At 36.5% G+C, this 16,540-nt stretch overlaps 1 protein-coding gene across 38 annotated transcripts in view; it reads right to left on the bottom strand.

The window, feature by feature from the left end:
• RIMS1 (regulating synaptic membrane exocytosis 1) overlaps window positions 1–16,540 on the bottom strand; it is a 463,886-nt gene that overhangs the window by 162,886 nt on the left and 284,460 nt on the right. For 26 of the 38 annotated variants that reach the window (XM_024133024.3, XM_024133020.3, XM_024133036.3 and 23 more), the window contains exons 1-2: window positions 5,134–5,184; window positions 3,145–3,244 (exon numbers count right to left, since the gene is read on the bottom strand). In XM_024133024.3, the coding sequence (XP_023988792.1) occupies window positions 3,145–3,244; window positions 5,134–5,169 (136 nt within the window). In that variant the 5' untranslated portion in view covers window positions 5,170–5,184. Of the gene's footprint in view, window positions 1–3,144; window positions 3,245–5,133; window positions 5,245–5,828; window positions 5,897–13,379; window positions 13,411–16,540 lie in introns of those variants that run through there. The other 12 variants (XM_024133017.3, XM_024133007.3, XM_024133009.3 and 9 more) reach the window with 2 other exon arrangements.

Here is a 16,540-nt window from a genome sequence, read left to right as displayed (position 1 = left end):
TATCCCAGCCTCAGTGATACTTTGGAGTGTCTTAGTTTTTTTTTTATGTTTCTGCTTATTTTGTTGTTCTCAGTGCCTATAACACTTCAGTAGCAAAGGAAATATGTGGCGAACTAATGGATCAATATCATCATTGTACATTTTAAAGCTAAAAATAAATATCGAATTGTTTAGTTTTTAGCTATGCCTTTTTAAAAAAGTAGAAAAGTTTTGTTTTGCTAGGATTATTTAAAGTAATCCCCCCTCCAAGTGTTTGCTTACTCGGAAGTAAAAAAGCAAATATTTGAAAAGCATAAAATGCTGCTTTGGTATGAGAAAAGAGTATGGTTAGTACCAGTAGGTAAATCACTTCTGATCGTTTGATCTAAGATGTTACCTAGCAGTTTTTCAAAAAGGCAACAAATACACTTCACTATATTAAAAAATAATAATACAAATTTAAAATATATTTGAGTCTTTTAAATTTATTGACCAAGAAAAGAAATAAAGTTTACAGCACGTGAATGTATACATGTATGTGTGTGTACGACAAAATATTTTCTAAAACAATACTTACCCTGATATTTTCTATTCTATGATGTTCTTTTTTTTTTCCTAAATAGTGGATGCAACCCATTACATCAACTTTGCTACCCAGTAATGTGCTTGTGTACGAAAAAATATTTTCTAAAACAATACTTACCCTGATATTTTCTATTCTATGATGTTCTTTTTTTTTCCTAAATAGTGGATGCAACCCATTACATCAACTTTGCTACCCAGTAATGTGCTGCAATCAACATTTTGCAAAAGCACTGCACTATAAAATTCTTCTATTTATAGCCAGCAACCTGGAAGCATAACTTTCAATATCAAATTAACTTAATGTATGTATTTAATTATTTACCAATCAAGAACTCCTAAACTAGACGGTGGTCTCCTTAACAATATTTATTTATATCTGAGTCCTCTTTTCAGGCAGGGATGTAGATTATAAGGATACAAAGATAAAAGAGACTTTCTCCTGTCCTTAAATTTGGTGGAGGAGAAATACAGAAATGAATACCTTTAATCAAATGTTACATGCAGTGATAGGAATTCATCTGAGGAACAGGAGTGTCAGGGAGGAAGTCATTAGTTACTGCTCAGGGGAGACGTCAGGAAACACTTGAGAACTAAAGCAACTTTACGTGAGCTTTGAAGGATGGCGAGGACTTCAACAGGCAGATCACGAGAGCAGCAAAGCCACCATGGACACGAGAGGCACTGGCCAGGTCCTGGAGGTGGAAACAGCTGCCTGGGTGGACCACCATGGCTGGGGATGAGACGACTGGTAAGGAGGTGGCTGGAAGCTGGGGGCAAACTACAGAGCTTTGACCTGAGCAGATGGTGCCTGAGAGACACTGAAGGGTCTTAATAAAGGAGAGCGTCAGTGTCAAGTTTGTGGTTTGATCATTACATCAAGCAGTGGGGCAGGGTGCGGACTTAGGGGAACAGCAGTAGAAAAAGCTACAGCAAGACTGCAAATGCTAAGGTCAATTCGCGGACTGCAAAGGTCACGCTAATAAAAAAAAAACAAAAACTGTACTTTTAAAGGTCGATGCTGTTTATATGCCAACAGAAGGAAAGTAGTTCCTAAATAATAATGTAAATCAAACAGGATATATTATCTAATTTTTAAAAATACGTTTTTCAGTTACATCAATTGCTTCAAGTGAAAAGTACACTTATATGTTTTATAGTTATTTAAGTTGAGCTTCTGACATTTTAAAGTTTCTCAGACTCTAGGCACATAAGGGTGTTAAGTGAAATTAATCACTACAAGGGATATATAATATAGAAAAACCCCTTCACTGACTTTCTTAAGAAATTGTCTATTAAAACACAAAGAAAAAATCCAAAATATATCATGTTTATAATCTGATCTGCAAGTTCAGATTTCTGTAGCTAAAGGTATCTTACACTTGAGCAGACAACAAGGGACTCATACTTTTCAAGGCTCCTTTTCAAGTCATTAAACAAGCAAAGACTCAGGTTATTGACACAGCCACTCCCGATTGAGTTGTTTTGTTACGGAATTATAGAGAGTTCCCGATAAGAAACAATAGTGTACAGTACACATCTCCAAAGCAGTGTGTATAGCAGATGGAGAAAAATCCCTCATTTGGCTTTTCTCCACATACGATACCTGGAGAGCACATCTCTATCGAAGAAAAAATCTAAATGATTTTGAACTGATATCCTGATATCAACTACAACAAAAATGTCCGTAACAGTCATAGAATATTTTTATAAAGGTCTCAAAAATTATAACCTTACGGTATAAAAACTGAAAACACAGTCTAAAAACGTTCTCTTTCCATGTGCTACGGGTAATAAGTCCTCGCTTCGACAGGTCAGCCTACTCTGTTTTCTCTGTAATTGTCTGGCAAATGGGTGAGCAGACACTCTCACCAAAAGATTTCTACTAAACTCTGGAGTACAGCAAACTGGAGACAATATGTTAATATGATATCTACTAAAATGAAAAAAAACAGTTTATTGAAAATAAATTTTAAAGTATGTTGCTACTAAGTATGGCACGTTTCAATATATTAAATGATTTTATTATGTCATATTAAGGTTACGAAGTAACATAATGTAAATTTCCAAATGCCAAGAAGTAGCACATCTGCATGAATACAATATAGGTCACATTTATATTAACAAATAATATATTACATAATCTGTGTAAGAAATGTGATTATGATTACATTTTATTAAAATCACTGGTACTGAATAAGTGTTTGGGGACCAGTATGAAGAACTTTAATAATTACTATGGCTTATAAAATAAAGGACTAAACAGTGATGTTATTTTTTGCACAGGCTAAACTGGTTTGGATTTTTGTAGCAACATTAGGAAGCCATCTACAAAAATTAGTAATCCTTCAGCATTTTGTGTCTATTTATTTTTACGTAAATAGTAAGATTCCTACTCATTTTCTCCAGACTGCCATTGAGGTATAGTTACCTATTTTTACAGTTAGTTAAGTATCCGTATCAGGAAACAAATCTGTATGCATGCATTAAAATTAGTTATTTACTTATGTATAACTTACCCAAAATTGAAAACCACCATGCACAGAGCACACATTACTTAACTGTTTAAAAGTGAAACTTTACCTGCTCTCAAGTGTCCAACTACATCTGCGAGGCTACCCTTCTTTACTTTGGTGATGAAGGCACCGAGGCGTCCTAAGTCAGTCATTTTCCCTCCAACAACCTGGGTAATTATAAATTTGTAAGTTCCCAAGACTCACACTGAGACATAAGTTTCTTTGTTTGAGGAATTAATCCTACAGCTTTTGTGAGGTGTTTAGGATTCGGTGCAGGAATAAAAATAAAGAGCAATCCATTTGCGGTCAAAGGAGCCTGCACCAGGGACAACACACTCCCCGAAGACGAGGTCTCCCCTCTCTCACTATCAGACAGCAGGTGTTTGGCACAGTTGATTAATTGGGGTGTATTTTTTCTTTACCCTCTAAATTCACTTGAATTTCTACACTCGGATCATGTCCCACTGTGACGTGAGATGTTGATCTCTTTTGTATGTTTTTAGTAGAATGTAGGTCTAAAACGAAGACTGGAAGCCTGCACCAGGGACAACGCACTCCCCGAAGACGAGGTCTCCCCTCTCTATCAGACAGCAGGTGTTTGGCACAGTTGACTAATTGGGGTGTATTTTTTCTTTACCCTCTAAATTCACTTGAATTTCTACACTCGGATCATGTCCCACTGTGACGTGAGATGTTGATCTCTTTTGTATGTTTTTAGTAGAATGTAGGTCTAAAACGAAGACTGCGGATTTAAACAGAGAATAGGTCACTTTGGGGAAGCGGTTCACCATGGTCCAGAGTAATAGCCTAAGTTTATCTCAGCTCCTGACCACCCGAACGACCTCCTCATCTGAAATATCAATACATATAGGATCCAGTCTAACTCTCCAAGTTTGAGTTATATCACTGAATAATTAACACGCTCACATGGATTTTCCTCCATAACTAAAATTAAACACATCTGAAAGTTTCTAAGTTTAATTTCTCCCAATGCAGGGGCTCAATGTGTATAATTAAAAATGGGAGAAAACCGCGTGACAACACTCATACACATGCACACACATAATAAAATAAAATGTGTATATATATATATATATATATATATATTTTTTTTTTTTTTTATTTTTGCGGTACGCGGACCTCTCACTGTTGTGGCCTCTCCCGTTGCGGAGGCAGTTCACCATGGTCCAGAGTAATAGCCTAAGTTTATCTCAGCTCCTGACCACCTGAACGACCTCCTCATCTGAAATATCAATACATATAGGATCCAGTCTAACTCTCCAAGTTTGAGTTATATCACTGAATAATTAACACGCTCACCTGGATTTTCCTCCATAACTAAAATTAAACACATCTGAAAGTTTCTAAGTTTAATTTCTCCCAATGCAGGGGCTCAATGTGTATAATTAAAAATGGGAGGGATAATGTCAAGCACGTGGGATCTTCCCGGACCGGGGCACGAACCCGTGTCCCCTGCATCGGCAGGCGGACTCTCAACCACTGCGCCACCAGGGAAGCCCTATGTGTTTTTTCTTACCGAAATTACATCTTTGTAATTTATTAGTTTTTTTAAAGATTATATCTGTTAGAAGTCAGGTAATATTTGTAAAAGATACGTTTTACTCTTTTGGTATTACCATAAATTTTACTGCACTTGGGAAACAATCTCATTAATGATGTTTGGTGTTGTTTGTCAGGATATAATAAAATTATAATGTCCACGTTATTTAACTTTACTACTTTCCATTAAAACCATTTTAATGTAAAAATTGTCCTTGAACTTTATATTCAGAGAAAAATTCTTTCATTTTCCTATATTTTATTGAAGCTTCCTAAGACATCTGTATGCTATTTGAGCAAATGATTTTAAACTATTACCCTGATAAAAGTACTAAATATACCATAAGACATCAATATATTAACAAGGTATATTCACTAGAAGAACTTTATTTTGAAGAGGAGGAGAAGATACTTAAAAATCATTGTCAGAGACTTTTCTGAATGTGGTCCACACTGTAATTCAGCCTTTAAGAACGTTATAAACCAGCACACTTACCTTCAGACCCAGTAATGCACCTGATTCTTTGGGCATGGTTGTTCTCTTGTTAAGAATAACGCGTCCAATTAATCGGTCCCCCTCTTTAGATGGCTGCCACGTTACAGGATGCTATTAAAACATGAACAAAGTTATAAAAGATAAACCAGCTGTTTTCTTTCCTACAGACACATAATTATTGGTTGTAGCATGGTGCGATTTCCTCATTTAAGGACACTCTGAGGAAATTCTTTATTCTGGTGGGCTCTATCCTTGACTTATAACAATTTTCTTTTAGTGCTATATTTTATTTGCAATAGGTACTTACTATACTAAATTGTTCTAAATGTAGTCCGTAACTAACCTCTAAAATATGGTTCTGAAATGAAATGAATTGAAATATTAAAATATATCTGCTTACCTAAATCAAATCGATTCTATATTTTGAGCTGTTAATGTTGACATCATTAACCAAATAATATCTCATCTACCTATAGCCGTTATTTAACACTTGCTGTTAGTTACTTTAAAATTGGTTATTATTCAGTGATACTGTTTTTTTCTTCAAAACTGTACTGTTAAATGAAATCAATACTTACTCTCATAAAATGTAAAATGGAGCAGAATAAGATTACTACCTATCACGTTATCAGCAAAGGATAACGAACAGCACACATAGTCCCTGAACTCCCAAATCTCCCTCCCAGAATGCTTACTGAGCTAATTGGTGACGTTTCCCGGCTATGCCACGTGGCGGGATCCAGCCAGTAATAATCCAAGTCACCTGCACAGTAGGAAGAGAATGAAAAGTGTAATGGCTTTCACGTGGAGAAGGACTACTTTACAGGCAGCTTCTTCGATCTGTAACGTAAAGGGTTATGAATATCGTAATCTCGAGCGTGTACATCTCAGGATGACACACACCTGTACTGCACAGGCTGTGACCCGAACGCCCGGAATGAATACGTGCCACAAATGCATGTATGTCGTACCAGGGGAGGGTTACCTTTTACTCTCCGTCCAGAAACACATAAAAAGTACAGACAGATCTAGGTTATTCCACCCGTCTCCCCTCAGAGGACTACCCATGCCAAGGCACAGACTGCCATTGGTGATGTTGGTTAAAACTGTATTCACTGAACTAAGTATTAAAATTTAGTGCCTCCTCCTCCACTCTTGTGAACTTCATCATATCTTTTAAACTTATTCTCTGGTCTCTACAACTGGGCACACATTTTTTTAGGACATGGTGTTGAAAGTTAAATATCCAGAATAACTTTCGGCAAAAGAGTACATACGGATGACAAAGTATTCACTTTTACTGAAGTCATAAAAAAGACTTTAAAAAATCCTGACTTTGTAAACATGAACTTATGAACCTTTATTTTGATCTTTTTGGCTTCAAAATAGAATGCGAAAGAAAGTGTTTGAGAAAAAAAAAAATTAATGGAAAGCAGCAGTGCTGTATTTGCATAGGCAGAAAGTCCAGAGTGGGTAACCGTATGAGAATAAATGACCTTTCACATTTTAAATATCAGATTAAATCAATGAGAAATTGTCTTCAAAGAGAAAAATATTAGGAGAGTGAGTAAAGCGTGCCAGCTGACAGTGAGATGTCCAGCTCACTGTTAGGAAAATATGTTTTGGATGCTCTCTGTGAAGGTTATAAATAAAGCATTTAATGTAGATGACAGGCACCATAAAAGAAATATCATAGAAAATGAAAAAAAAAAAAAGTTTAAAATCTTCAGGCACAAAAAAAATCCATATACTTCAATTTCTTAGTAGAATGATATATACCCTACCATAAATACTAAAATGCTCGTCAAATATGGCACGTAGATAACGCAGTATATTCTATGAAACTATACTCTGTTAAAATTCACTCCACATGGAGTTCATATCCTTCTCATAATCATATACTTTAAAAGGTACACATGGCTTGGCGACTATAGATTTCTAATATTCTTCTGGACCACCTTAGTTAATGGGATATAAGGAAAGTTGTAAAAAGAAAGGTTTTTTCCTCCTTTATTTTTACTCTTTGTGAAACTTCATGTGCTTATTTTTAAAGTTGCTTTGCCTTTAGTATTATGGCACCATTCCTCCTGAAAGAAAAACTATTTATAATAATAATAAAATTCAAATTACTACTCAGTAGTAACTACCAATATTATTCAAAACACTGTTGCAATTCATAAGGCTTTCTCCCTAAAATTTCACAAACCTAGTAACAAGGCTGATGACTCATTAAATGATGATTCATTCTGAAATACTGTGACAAATTAATAGACCCACTGAGATATTTGTGGGGCTTGAAGAAGAAAAGTTAGTCATTAAGGTGGAAGCTGCTTTGAGAAGTCTTTAAGGTTTAAGGAAATGACAAAAATCCTTCCTATTTTAAAGGCTTCAAGGAACCAGTTCATTGTGTCTTGAAGGAACTGACTTAGATCTTAGAAACTGGACTCCTTGGGGTCCTTATCTGGCTCATCCTTCAGCTCCTCGTAGGGGGTCCAACCTTGTTTCACTCACCTTTTCCTCAGAAAATCTAGATATTGGTATCTGATGAATGTTTGCTGGGCAAAAAGGGCTCCTTATATGCAAAGAGCTGAAAGGTGATGTTTCCAGTACAACTCGCTAATGATACTGAGCACACTTGATTATGAAAAGACTGCTTTCAGGCAGGGGTTTTCTATCATCTGTAAGCTGAGTAGGATAATGATCGTGAATGGAGAGGCTAATTTAACTGGCTTAAGATGGGAGATACATATTGTATATATACAGCTTGCCAGGTCATTCAGGTGTTCAGTGAGAACTAATTCTTACATTTAGTGGTCATAGGAACGGAACCGATTTTTCAGCTTGAAAAATTCTGTTTTTCAGTTTTGGAAATCTACTAAAAATGACTACTAAATGTAAATCTAAAAGAGACATTAAGTATTGCAGCATACACTAAGAGCTGCATATATTTTAGTACACAACTACACTTCCCTCACTTTCTGAACAGTTTTTGACAGCTTTCTTAGCACTAATTTCATCATCACCCATTAAAATATAACATTTTTCTTAAAGATTTACAAAAAATACATTCTAAAATCTAAATATGTAGTTTTAAACGATATGTGTTTCTGCTTTCCATGTATTATTAAATTGTAAAGATATTATTGACTTTTTAAGTACTCTAATTTGTCTTTATAAGACACATTTCTCTATTATTAATAGAAGTGACACTCAACAAAACTCCCCCCTAAAATATTCAGACTCTAGTATTTCATTAATATAAATCATTTTCCTTGATTACTTTCCTAATAGGTGATTAAAGATATTGGTTGCCAGGTGGCATAGCTACAAAATGATAAATGCATGGTATTTGCTTATGGAATTGATGCAAAAGCATTTTGGTTCTAATGCTCGATACAACTGTAAAGGAATAAATTTACTACTGTCATTAATTTAAATCCAGGATATAGATGCTTCCGTCAACTGAAATGGCAAGTTCATAAATATCCAAGTCCAACTGAAGTGTTATAATTTGAGCATTATTTTTTTGTGAAAACATGAAAAACAGACTTTTATCCTATTCCTTGTGAAAAAGCAGGTTAATTACACTTCATAAGTAAGCAGACAGCTTTCACTGCACAAATAAAAGTCAGCTAAGGACACATGAGCTTTCTGTACAGAGAACTACCTTTTCCTAAACCCAGGTCATTGTGGTAAGAGTATGTTAACAACGCATAAACATGCATCTCTATGAGTTAAATTTTTGTACCTTGTGAGAGCTAATGTCAAAGCACAGTGGATTCCAATAAGACCAATCGAAGGCAAAGAACAAAAATACCTTCTAAATAATACAGATGCATGGTTGAGTCTGTATGGGTATATTAAAACTGTCAGGAGAGAACCATAACTAATTTCACACATTAAATAACTATTTCACAGTTTACACAGCAGCTACCGTTGACCAAATGGAATGCCCATCTAATGTGCAAGTAGTAAAGGAAAGGTTATCGACACCAAAGCCTTGAAGCATTAGAAAATCTGGATTTCTCCATCACCAGAAAACATATATAATGTATTTTTAACATCATTATAACGGTGATAAAAGATGGGACTCAAACCAATTCCAAGATCAACTCACAGTAACTCTGAACAATTTATAATACGTATCCATAATTTTGCTACTTCTCATCTCAAAAAATCAGTTGTTCTTCCTACAGAGAACAGATTGTCACCATTCAAAACAATTATAAAAATCACGGACCCAAAATCAGAAGAATTGTCCTTCCCAGAGTTTTCGTACACCTCTTTAAATTTTTAATCTTTTATTTTTGTGTATAATCTACGGCAGGATATACGTTGAGGCTCAATAAAATTAGATGAATCCTAGGGTACTCTACTACAGCACAACACTAGACAAATTAAAATATTGGGCAAAAACACATTTATTGTATGTCTATACACAGTTCATATGCAAAAGCCAACTCAGTTCTAAGAACGAGGTTTTAATTTGAGACAAAGTTGGGTATTTTTAACACTGTGTACCATGATCAGCACACAAGTCAACAAATATTGCTTTGGTTATAATATGATAAAAATATCCACTTTAATCCATTTTAATACTGTACAAGGACATTTTCATAAAAAGTAAATAAAATGTGAAGTCTAAGAACTGAGATAAAATCTTAACTTCTGATTCATATAACGAAAATGCCATTTTGAATAGTTTCCTCATATTTTAGAAGTTCATTTTAGAGAGTTCTATGCCTGCAGAGGGCAAGTATATTCACTCCTACCCTGAAAGTATATACAATAATGGAGCTAACTGTGAAATCAGTCAGCAATAATTTTCTATACAGCAGAGCCCCAGAAAGCCTAAATTTACCAAAGTTTATTTAACAGTCAGGGATAAGAAACAAATATTATTTAATAGGACTTAGTATCCAGGCATTAAAATAAAATGGGAACATGTATGTGTTAAATTTAATCACTAACCACATAATCTGTGAAGTAATAAATACTATGTGCACGGATGCAAAATCAGTAACTTGTCATTCACAATCGAATTCCTGTCAAAGTTCCTAGTATAGAAAAGTTTTGGTCTTCAAATAATTTTTGGTGATTTCATTCAGAATCCAATGTCCACTCCACAATTTGATGGCAAATGCTGTGTAATTAAGTCGCAGATTTGTGTCCCCTGAACGCAAGGCCTGAGGCAGGGCTGTGTGTACGGATGCAAAATCAGTAACTTGTCATTCACAATCGAATTCCTGTCAGTCTAAGTTCCTAGTATAGAAAAGTTTTGGTCCTCAAATATTTTTTGGTGATTTCATTAAAAATCCAATGTCCACTCCACAATTTGATGGCAAATGCTGCGTAATTAAGTCGCAGATTTGTGTCCCCTGAACGCAAGGCCTGAGGCAGGGCTGGTGGCATCTCCAAACTAGTGGTCTTCAAGCAAAAACCTTTCCAATAATTCTAAAGAACTGAAATGATTCTAAGGAACACCAGTTTCTGGTGCTGGCCCAGGTCACACACACCAACTGTCATTCCTTGGAAGAATTACATTGTCTCCAGCTTTTAGGGATTTGTTGAAAGTAGCTGTTCTCCAAATGCACCTTACAAGTCTCACTTTCAAAATCCTCATTTGTTCACAATGTGCTCTGTTTCTATCATAGAACCAATAATGCCACCGTCTCTCTCTCTTTGGTTTATTAATTTGACAGTTCAAGTAAATGCATCAACTCTTAGTTATTAAGTTAATGAGGTGTCAAAGATGTCTGCATTCAGAAATTATTTATATTGAATAGAACCTCCAGAGTTGAATTATCTCTAGAGAAAGATTAAATATTTGGTTGAGGACCCGTGATGCTGTCTCTGTGCTTTATAATCTTAGGGCACAGGCAAGAAGGCTGGTAGATGATCTGGGAAAGGAGAATTTTGTAAGCATATTTGGTAGAGGTGGTTATATGTACTGTTTGGTGAATTTGAGAGCTAATTTTGGGAATGTCAACCCGACCACCACACAACTATACAAAGCAGTTATGTGCAACTCAAAATCAACACTTCTGCCTGAATTCTGAGCTCCATCGTATTGATTAATCCCTCAACTTTGGAGATAATAACTTCTATAGCATCCCGGTGTTCTTTCGAGGGTAGGATGAGATAATGCACGTGAAATGCTATATAAACTGTAAAGCACCCCAGAAATGCCAGCGGCCACTGGAGTGTAAAAATATACACTGAAAACTATTTCCAATGATAACACTGATAAGTGTTTCTGTCGATTCTAACATCATGTAATAATATTTTTTCTGCCCCACCGTTTACTTTTTTGAAACCTTGACTAGTCAGAGAACCTCCCTATATTTTAATTTCTCTGTTAACAGTTATCATCTAACCTAATATTTAAAATTATGCTGTTTCTATAAAACATATAAAAACCAGCTGTGGTGTAAAAAGAGCACTGCACTGGAAGCTAGAGACTTGTGAGTCTCACCCTAACCCTGCCATATCAGGGGCATTATCGTGATACCATCTCTTCATTTCTATAATCCTCGTCCTCTTCTATAAAATGGGGATGATTCCACTTCCTCACAAAAGTTCCACGAGGCTTACATGAGATACGCCAGTTTTGTAAACTGTAAAGGACTTTAGAAATAGATTGTATTGTCTAATTACATAATCGAGATCAGGAATAAGAAATCACAGTGTGAGAGATCAGACTGATAGTTAGATAGCAATCATAGCTAAAATACAAGTAGTATCGGTAATCTTTCCACTGGACGACTCAAAATGGGCTTAGAAGAATGTTAAAGTCACTCTGCTTATAAAAATTATTAATTGGCCTGGTATACAACAGATGCTCAAGCGCTCAGAAGAAAGGAATATTTCTTTAACTCTGATTGTTACAGGGGGAGAAAAGGAGCCATCACACACAGAAACAGTGGCTGGAATCTTCCTGTTAATTTCCACAAAGCCAGTGGGAGCCCAGGGAATTGAGAAAATGGTTACCTTTTTAGTGAGGTTGTCTATACATTGAGATGTCTACAGATTACCCTAACCCCAAATATCTGAAGTAATTAATTTGACCAGGTTGCGCAATGTATCCTTCATCTGAAAATAAGCATTTTGTCATTTCTTCTCTATATGATCATATTTTCATGTGAGAAAACAAAACGCTTTTGGTGTATAAGCAACATATTTGTGACAGAAATCTTCCATATCACGGAACAAGTAGGCTATTTTATCTCTTCATATTTTTTCTCTGATGACTCAGAGATATCCCTGAAAATGTTTTTTTGAAACCAGTCTGTATTATCTTAAAATTATTTCGTACAGACATAAGTTATGGAATATATTTTAATATTTATATTAAAATAGGTTTAATATAGGTTAAACTTATAGGTTATAAGATTCCTAACTTTCTAATATTCCCTTTTTTTAGCTTATATTCCTAACAAAATAATCTACATCATAACAAGATTGATGGTTTTAAGAAAAAAACCTGTAAATTTAAATCTGTAACAGGGTCACTCTGGATGCTGGGGCTTTGGGAAAGAACAGAACATTTTGTGGATTTACTTTAAATGGCCTAAAAGACATGGAGAAATAAAAAGCTATTTCAGAGAGTAAACAGTTTGATTTTCCTAGTTTTAAAGGTCACATAAATTTATATTTTTGAGACTATGTGAAGTTTCAGGGTTCAGAAATACTCCCACAGCAGTGATGTCTGTGTCCTTTACCTCCACATAGACCCGATGCCACAGGCTTCCAAAGAAGTCAGTAAATTCAAATTTCTGAAAGTTTTCAGCAACAACAACAGAAAACACACACACACACACACACACACACACACACACACACCTTTGTGCCCTAGAATAATAAAATAAGGATCTAGAATAATAAAATAAGGATGCTTCTGGTCTTCAGGAAATCTAGAGCAGACTGTATTTATTATACATATTACATAACAATACAAATGTACCTAAAGAAAGGTCTGACACCGCTGGCAGCGCAAAAGGATGTGCATGGAGATTAGTTTAGAGAAAAATAAATTTCATGCGTAAACACGGTTTGAGGCCCCACGACTGAGCCATTTCTTCCCCAGAATCTACACATAGAAAGCGTAGCGAAGCACCCTTGGGAGCAGATCCCCAAATTCACAATCTTAGGGACGCTGCTTCCCTTTTCCCAGCATCAGGACCCTTCATGGCGGGGGGAGGTTGCTGCCTATAGGAGGGAGGTGTCCCTGCCACTTTCCAACTGACCAGGCTTCCTCTGTGACACTGAGCACTCCATTCACGGGCAGACCAGCTGTCACGTGCAAAGTCTCGGAACAACCAGCCAGGAAACCCTGTGGAGAAAACCGGGGTTTATTTGTTTTCATTGTCTGGGGACTGGGTGTGAGCCGAAGGTTTCAGAAGCTGTAGCACTGGGTGAGGTCACAGCACAGACATTACAAGAAAGAACTCTGGATGCAAATATCTCTGATCAAGGAAAACGCGAGTCTTTATCCAGACCTCATGCCCAGGCAACCCTAGCAAAACAGTATTCACTGCAATAACCCTGACTGTCCAATCAACTTCCACCTGCCTTTACATCCCAGAGACAGAAAATTAGGGAGATCAATGGAGATCAATACACTATCCTGGTTTTAACGATATACATAACATGAATAATACTCAAATGACGACAAAGATGAATTTTGAGGGTACACAGAACAAAACGGAAGTTCTTTTGATACTGCTTACCATTTAAAAATATATTGTGAAGCTATATGCAAAGCAGAAGCAGAGACACAGATGTAGAGAACAAACTTACGGATAGCAAACGGGGCGGGTGGTGGGGGTAGGATGGACTGGGAGATTGGGACTGACACATACACACTACTATGTATAAAACAGACATCTAATGAGAACCTACTGTGTAGCACAGGGAACTAACTCTACTCAGCGATCTGTGGTGACCTAAATGGGAAGGAAATCTAAAAAAGAGGGTATATATATATATATATGTATACGTATAATTGATTCACTTTGCTGTACAGCAGAAACTAACTGTAAAGCAACTATACTCCAATAAAAATTAAAAAAAATAATAAAAGGAAAAAATATATTGTGAAGCTATAAAATCATAGAAAATAAATTCACCCTAGAAAACATTCTGGTAACAGAAACAGATGTTTTGAAACCAGAGCTTCCTCCCGTCAAGTAAGTTACCATAAATATTGGGGGTTTTTCTCCTTTCTTTTTTTCTTTTCTTTTGTTGTTTGTTTGTCTTTGTTTTTATTTTGGCTGTGCAAGCAAATAATTTATAGATCTACTACAGGACTTTTTTTTTAAGTTGGAAGCTCCTTGACTGGTGGTGGGAAATCAATAGGCATAGCAATTTGGAGAACATTTTATGCCTCCATGTTATTCTAGAGAAAACTGGTAAGTACACCTTCAAAATTATAGCCACGGGAAACCGGGTCGCAAAACACTGCAAGGTCACTGGGCTAGATCTCTGCCACAGCACCAAAGCGGTCAAGCTGTCCAATGTCACCACCTTTCAGCTGGGCTCCCACTCCAGGTGACGGGAGCAAGCGATGCAACGAACAAAGCACAAAGCAAACGGAGGGACAAACACGTGTGCACAGCGTACGCACCGCTAATTACCAAGACATCTCACTTCAGAGGAGCTGAAACCACTGACACGGGAAAGGGATTCTCTCCCAGAGGCCCTGAATATTTAAGCTTGGGATGAATGAGTCCAGAATTACATTTCCAATATAATAATTTCAAAATATATTCCTCTTAGATTAAACCTTCATACCAAAACCTGTTACTTTAAAACATCAGGATGCCTCACCGGCCTTCAAAGTGCTCAAGGTGGTTTCTTCGCTGCTCATAGGTCAGGTGCCGTCTTGAGAAGGACCGGGTTCCACTCAGGACGCCCAGGGCGCTGGCTGTTTAAACAAAGAACTCCACAGTCACCCAGCTGCACTGACGTACCCAAGCCCAGATCAGGGAGGACATATTCTGGAACACCCTGTCCCTGGATATTTCTGAAATGTTTAGCTCAAAACAATAATGTGCACAGAGGTCTTGGTGAGGGAGATGCAGTGAATCCATTTAGCTGTTCTAAAATCTAGCTGTGCATTAACCCGGACCCCCAGCCATGCGCCCGGGCTGCGCTGTATCCCACCTCTGCTCCACTGTTCTTTCACCATGTTGTCCTTCAACATGTTATGTATTATACAGATCATCACGCAGACAACACTGCGTGACAACTGAGTGTCTTCTCCATGAAACCACACGCGATAAACGTCTTTCTGGTGTCCGAATCAGGACAAATCAGTGAGCACTCCTACAACTGGTTTACTTTCATGTTATGGATGCTATACATTTTTAACTAATGACATTTTTTCTCAAAGCACATGTATTAGGATGTTTATGGTTAAATCTACGGCTGAAATGTCTATCTTGATTCTCTCTCACGGATCTTTTCTACACGTTTTTCACTGATTCCATATGGCTGTATTTTTACATTTGGTAGGAACATTAAGTCACTTTTGGTACAAAGGTAGGCTTTAAAGTGGGAATTAAAATAAAATTGAATGAATATGCACAAAACATTATTTAACATATTTATTGTAAACCCTGCTCTCATTAAAATATAGATTTTTCCATCCATCAGTCTCAAAATATCTTTCCTGCCATGAGAAATAACTAAAATGCAATTGATGTACAGAGGTTAGCTTGTCTCGAGCTTAAACCACAGCATTCAGTAAACAGCAAATTATTGTACCTTACTTGGGAATCTTGCCAAAGAATGGAAAGCAAGTGAAAAAGGCTTCTCTTCTGGCAAAAACCAGTATCACAAATCTGAGCTCCCAGAATTAATTCATTCAAAAACCCAGTAGGCCTTCACTCATAATTTTAGTCACAATCATAAGACAGTTTCTCTGGCATTCGATCCCACAGAACCACTGAAGGTGCACATTGTAAAAGAGCAAGTAAGGGTTGCTACAGACAAACATATTGGCATCAATAAGAATTCACAGCGAAAGGGACAGAGAAATTTAAAAGCACAAAAACAAACTAAACAAATTGGTTAAGGCTCTACATGCCCTCAACATTTTGATACTGTGAGTAGATCTGAGAACACAACTGTCCTACCAGGCAACATAATAAACTGATGTTAAAACAATATCCAAAACTGGACAGCTACATGTAAAAGAATGAAATTAGAACACTCCCTAACACCATACACAAAAATAAACTCAAAATGGATTAAAGACCTAAATGTAAGGCCAGACACTATCAAACTCTTAGAGGAAAACACAGGCAGAACACTCTATGACAGAAATCACAGCAAGATCCTTTTTGACCCACCTCCTAGAGAAATGGAAATAAAAACAAAAATAAACAAATGGGACCTAATGAAA

Source organism: Physeter macrocephalus, chromosome 10, assembly GCF_002837175.3.
Source record: "Physeter macrocephalus isolate SW-GA chromosome 10, ASM283717v5, whole genome shotgun sequence".
Classification (NCBI taxonomy): domain Eukaryota; kingdom Metazoa; phylum Chordata; class Mammalia; order Artiodactyla; family Physeteridae; genus Physeter; species Physeter macrocephalus.
This window is presented reverse-complemented; position numbering and strand designations above follow the sequence as displayed.